Source organism: Crinia signifera, chromosome 19, assembly GCF_055691185.1.
Source record: "Crinia signifera chromosome 19, ASM5569118v1, whole genome shotgun sequence".
In the NCBI taxonomy this organism is placed as follows: Eukaryota; Metazoa; Chordata; class Amphibia; order Anura; family Myobatrachidae; genus Crinia; species Crinia signifera.
The window spans coordinates 141934357-141940682 of record NC_139226.1 but is presented as its reverse complement, the minus strand read 5'-3'; the positions used below and the strand labels follow the sequence as shown (position 1 = coordinate 141940682).

The 6326-nt window shown below is 50.5% G+C and overlaps 1 protein-coding gene across 1 annotated transcript in view; it reads left to right on the top strand.

Moving 5' to 3' along the window:
• CCDC15 (coiled-coil domain containing 15) overlaps positions 1 to 5617 on the top strand; it is a 47887-nt gene extending 42270 nt beyond the window's left edge. The window contains exons 6-9 of the mRNA XM_083161585.1: positions 627 to 730; positions 1565 to 1723; positions 2087 to 2235; positions 2695 to 5617. Coding sequence (XP_083017711.1) covers positions 627 to 730; positions 1565 to 1723; positions 2087 to 2235; positions 2695 to 2810 — 528 coding nt within the window. The 3' untranslated portion in view covers positions 2811 to 5617. The remainder of the gene's footprint in view (positions 1 to 626; positions 731 to 1564; positions 1724 to 2086; positions 2236 to 2694) is intronic.
• Positions 5618 to 6326: the final 709 nt, after the last annotated feature.

Here is a 6326-nt window from a genome sequence, read left to right as displayed (position 1 = left end):
TAGGCTTAAAGTTGATCCTTTTTGATAAACTCAGCAAATAAATGGTAATTCCTGTCACCCTTCGGGTCCGTTACGTGGGTTTGGACAGTGTTTAGCTTTTGTTTGTCCACGTATTTTATTATTGGCAGCCACCAGCTCTGGATTTGCCTGTAGCATTGACCACCGATCCATGGCACCCCTTGTAATAAGTGCCCTGCGGCTCCCAGTTCAGGAACCGCTGTTACAGATGTCAAATGAAATCCCAAATATCCTAAAGATCTATTCTGCCAACTATTGTTCTAATTAATACTAGGCCAATCCTAGTAATGAGTACAGTAACAATGTAATGGGGCGGAATGCCAAGTGCACTAACGAATAAGAATGACATTATCCATTAGATTTGTGATGATTATCATCTATTTTATTAAATATACGTGCCAATCGTGGTTTGTTTGTTTTTTGTTTTTTTGTTTCTTGGCCAAAATCACAGGGAACGTTCTCAATACCCCCCTCCCTCCCCCTCCAAGGTTCAGTATATATTTCCATCTCCTTTCCATGTTTCATAAGCAAGTAACATCCACACTGTCGCTGCTGTGTGATAATTGGGAAACCTCGGCACCTGACCGGTGTTATACTCTGTGTCCTAGAGGCAGAATCAGTACCGCACATACCGGAGGCTCTTCATGGACATTGAGCGAGAGCAAGTGAAAGAAACACGGAGGCAGAAGGAGCACGAGAGGAAAATATCCAAGTAAGTGCAGTATAAACCCCTATGTCCTGTTCCAGAGCACAGTGCCACCTGCTGGTGACTACTGGTACATTACTATGGCGCGTATCTGCATTTATAGATGGTACTAAGCGATGCTGACCGCTCACGTATTGTCCGCCTGTCTTTATCAGCATATAGTTTACTTGGCGTTAACATTAGACCGACTTTAGACTTCATGGTTCAATGACCTCCTGAGGTGACGAGTCTTAGAGGAACGATTATTTTGGTTTATCACCTCGTTCATTCGCGCACTCACAGAATATATTTTTGGAACCAGTTTTTGCTGGAAGCTTTTGCGTTTTGCCAAATGTGGACTGTAGACCACTCTGTGGATGACCCCAATAATGCAGGCAGTACTATAGATGTGCTTGGTCAGAGTTGTACCGCAGTATATAATAGTTCCCGGTCCCCGTGGGTGTAGAGATGGGTGTGAAGAACATGTGGCCCTCATTCTCTTAGTCAGTGAGACCAGTCTTCTCCTATTTAGAAACAAACCAAAACCCTTCACTTTATGGGCCAGATGTATCAAGCTTCAAAAAGTGATCACATGGAGAGTGATAAACAGCCAGCCAATCAGCCCCTAACTGTCATTTTACAGGCTGTGTTTTTTAATGACAGTTGGGAGCTGGTTGTCACTGCACTTTATCACTATTTGAACCTTGAGACATCTGGACCACAGTGACTGGTGAACTGCTTCACTTCTGATTGGTGCCGCTATTCTTCTCGCCGTCATTGGATTCCCTTTCCATTCAGACTGTTCTGTCCAGCACAAAGTGCAGACAGCAGAACTTCACAGCGTCTTCTCTCTGCTCACAGAATGAAGCTGGAGCGGGAAGCAGAGCGGCAGATGGAGGAGCGGAGATTGGGCAGGGCCCTGCATCCCAATACGCCAAGGAAGGCGTGCGACTTGGCAACACTCCTGGAGGCAACCGAACAACAGAGAGAGAGAACGCAGAAAACCAAAGAACACAACAGGTAACTTGTACAATAATTTGCACTAATAGGGTTAATAAAGTGCTGTGACTTGGAAATACCGGAGTGACTGACCCCCTGGCGGAGTGACTGACCCCCATCAGACACCTTTTGTACCTGACTAGTGTGAATCCGGTGCATCCCATGCCCTGATGTCACACTATTGATGACCAGTACTCTCGCCTGTGGTTTCCACACTGCACAGTGACACTGATGGTTAATGTATGGTGAAACCGGTAGCTAGAACGCTTCTGTTGCCTATAGTAACGTATTACAGCAATAGCCCTGTTATCACTCATTGGCTGATACTGTGGTCGCTGATAACCCAGCTGTGTACGGTCTATACTCTGACGTCCTCTTATCCAGGTACGTAGAAGCTCTGCGGGCCCAGATGAAAGACAAGATGACGCTGCATAACATTGAGCTGCCTCCCCTTTGCTGTTGCGGTACGGATTTCTGGGATGCCCACCCCGACACCTGCGCTAATAACTGCATGTTCTACAAGAACCCCAAAGGTACGATGTAGTGTCATTGTGGAACCCAGAGCCGGGAACCTTGTGCATGTCATAAGATGGATGTATAGACTGTAGCAGAATGGTATAAATTAATATGGATCACTCGCTGGGTATAGAGAAGCCAGTGGAGGGAGGGGGGGTGGCATCCATGGTAAACGCTAGAGCCACAGCTCCAAATTAGTACTCAAACTATGTTACTGAGATGAGCAATGTCCATGAAGGAACTGAAGGTTTTATACTGGACTGAATAGGACCGGTCTGTGCTGACCAGCAATGAGATTCATACCCAGAGTGCCAGCGATCTATTGGCTGTTAGAATTGGAACGTGGGAGGGGCTTTAGCTGCCAGTGTGGAATGCGATGCAGTGGAAAGCCACTGGATAAATATCACGAAGCCAACTACAAGCGTAATACCTTTTTTGCTGTATGTCTTAACCACCTGACTGTTTCTCACTGTCAGCTTACACTCGGGCCTTGCAGTCAGTTCTGTCATCTCGTGACACATGGGATGGAAGCGCAAGCTCCAGATTCTCCGCCTGTAACATCAGCTCGTCGCGGCCTCGCGCCATCAACTAATGTGGACATCAGAAGTACCTGGGTGTAGATATTTATTGATCAAGGACTATAAGAGACCAACATTGTAATTATGGATTTATATGAAGCCTGTGGGATGCACATAAATGGATCTCCTGTGATTTACCCTTAAGGTAGTGAGGTGAGGACAGCCCCTCACAGCGAAGCCGCCTTCCTCATCTGCCCCGCCTGTTCCTGCAGCTATAACCCGCACACGTTATCCCATGTTGTATTGTCACAGCGATGCCGCCTTCCTCATCTGCCCCGCCTGTTCCTGCAGCTATAACCCGCACACGTTATCCCATGTTATATTGTCACAGCGAAGCCGCCTTCCTCATCTGCCCCGCCTGTTCCTGCAGCTATAACCCGCACACGTTATCCCATGTTGTATTGTCACAGCGAAGCCGCCTTCCTCATCTGCCCCGCCTGTTCCTGCAGCTATAACCCGCACACGTTATCCCATGTTGTATTGTCACAGCGAAGCCGCCTTCCTCATCTGCCCCGCCTGTTCCTGCAGCTATAACCCGCACACGTTATCCCATGTTGTATTGTCACAGCGAAGCCGCCTTCCTCATCTGCCCCGCCTGTTCCTGCAGCTATAACCCGCACACGTTATCCCATGTTGTATTGTCACAGCGAAGCCGCCTTCCTCATCTGCCCCGCCTGTTCCTGCAGCTATAACCCGCACACGTTATCCCATGTTGTATTGTCACAGCGAAGCCGCCTTCCTCATCTGCCCCGCCTGTTCCTGCAGCTATAACCCGCACACGTTATCCCATGTTGTATTGTCACAGCGAAGCCGCCTTCCTCATCTGCCCCGCCTGTTCCTGCAGCTATAACCCGCACACGTTATCCCATGTTGTAGTGTCACAGCGAAGCCGCCTTCCTCATCTGCCCCGCCTGTTCCTGCAGCTATAACCCGCACACGTTATCCCATGTTGTATTGTCACAGCGAAGCCGCCTTCCTCATCTGCCCCGCCTGTTCCTGCAGCTATAACCCGCACACGTTATCCCATGTTGTATTGTCACAGCGATGCCGCCTTCCTCATCTGCCCCGCCTGTTCCTGCAGCTATAACCCGCACACGTTATCCCATGTTATATTGTCACAGCGAAGCCGCCTTCCTCATCTGCCCCGCCTGTTCCTGCAGCTATAACCCGCACACGTTATCCCATGTTGTATTGTCACAGCGAAGCCGCCTTCCTCATCTGCCCCGCCTGTTCCTGCAGCTATAACCCGCACACGTTATCCCATGTTGTATTGTCACAGCGAAGCCGCCTTCCTCATCTGCCCCGCCTGTTCCTGCAGCTATAACCCGCACACGTTATCCCATGTTGTAGTGTCACAGCGATGCCGCCTTCCTCACCTGCCCCGCCTGTTCCTGCAGCTATAACCCGCACACGTTATCCCATGTTATATTGTCACAGCGAAGCCGCCTTCCTCATCTGCCCCGCCTGTTCCTGCAGCTATAACCCGCACACGTTATCCCATGTTGTATTGTCACAGCAAAGCCGCCTTCCTCACCTGCCCCGCCTGTTCCTGCAGCTATAACCCGCACACGTTATCCCATGTTGTATTGTCACAGCGAAGCCGCCTTCCTCACCTGCCCCGCCTGTTCCTGCAGCTATAACCCGCACACGTTATCCCATGTTGTATTGTCACAGCGAAGCCGCCTTCCTCACCTGCCCCGCCTGTTCCTGCAGCTATAACCCGCACACGTTATCCCATGTTGTATTGTCACAGCGAAGCCGCCTTCCTCACCTGCCCCGCCTGTTCCTGCAGCTATAACCCGCACACGTTATCCCATGTTGTAGTGTCACAGCGAAGCCGCCTTCCTCATCTGCCCCGCCTGTTCCTGCAGCTATAACCCGCACGCGTTATCCCATGTTGTAGTGTCACAGCGAAGCCGCCTTCCTCATCTGCCCCGCCTGTTCCTGCAGCTATAACCCACACGCGTTATCCCATGTTGTATTGTCACAGCGAAGCCGCCTTCCTCACCTGCCCCGCCTGTTCCTGCAGCTATAACCCGCACACGTTATCCCATGTTGTATTGTCACAGCGAAGCCGCCTTCCTCACCTGCCCCGCCTGTTCCTGCAGCTATAACCCGCACACGTTATCCCATGTTGTATTGTCACAGCGAAGCCGCCTTCCTCACCTGCCCCGCCTGTTCCTGCAGCTATAACCCGCACACGTTATCCCATGTTGTATTGTCACAGCGAAGCCGCCTTCCTCACCTGCCCCGCCTGTTCCTGCAGCTATAACCCGCACACGTTATCCCATGTTGTATTGTCACAGCGAAGCCGCCTTCCTCACCTGCCCCGCCTGTTCCTGCAGCTATAACCCGCACACGTTATCCCATGTTGTATTGTCACAGCGAAGCCGCCTTCCTCACCTGCCCCGCCTGTTCCTGCAGCTATAACCCGCACACGTTATCCCATGTTGTATTGTCACAGCGAAGCCGCCTTCCTCACCTGCCCCGCCTGTTCCTGCAGCTATAACCCGCACACGTTATCCCATGTTGTATTGTCACAGCGAAGCCGCCTTCCTCATCTGCCCCGCCTGTTCCTGCAGCTATAACCCGCACACGTTATCCCATGTTGTATTGTCACAGAATACCATCATTCTGGCAGAGATCTTTCTAAAATTGGTAACGAATTGTTGTGTAAAGAAATGTTGGGTAGTAAAGGGGGAGGGTTCCATTTACTTTACTACTCACCAGCAAGAATCTCTTGTCATATGGCATCTATGAACATAAACCCTAAAACATTCCCCAAATGGGCTTTCCTAATAAAATCCGTGCCTGAAAATTATCATTTAAATTTAATTTTTTCTGTTTTTGTTCAGTTCTGGATGAAATGCCAATAAATGTGTAGTAATATGTGACGCACAATAAGGCAAATTACTCTGAAACCCGAGGAGTTATCCTTTATTTGTAGACTTCTTAATGAGTTCTGTAGTATAGGGGATTGGCGTTTGTGTACGTGCTGTGAGCGCTGGCGTTTTCGTACGTGCTGTGAGCGCTGGCGTTTGCGTACGTGCTCAGAACGCTGGCGTTTTCGTACGTGCTGTGAGCGCTGGTGTTTGTGTACACGCTGGTGTTTGCGTATGTGCTGTGAGCGCTGGCGTTTTGCGTATGTGCTGTGAGCGCTGGCGTTTTGCGTACGCGCTGTGAGCGCTGGTGTTTGCGTACGTGCTGTGAGCGCTGGTGTTTGCGTACGTGCTGTGAGGGCTGTCGTTTGTGTATGTGCTGTGAGCGCTGGCGTTTTGCGTATGCGCTGTGAGCGCTGGCGTTTTGCGTGAGCGCTGGCGTTTGTGTACGTGCTGTGAGCGCTGGTGTTTGTGTACACGCTGGTGTTTGCGTATGTGCTGTGAGCGCTGGCGTTTTGCGTATGTGCTGTGAGCGCTGGCGTTTTGCGTACGCGCTGTGAGCGCTGGTGTTTGCGTACGTGCTGTGAGCGCTGGTGTTTGCGTACGTGCTGTGAGGGCTGTCGTTTGTGTATGTGCTGTGAGCGCTGGCGT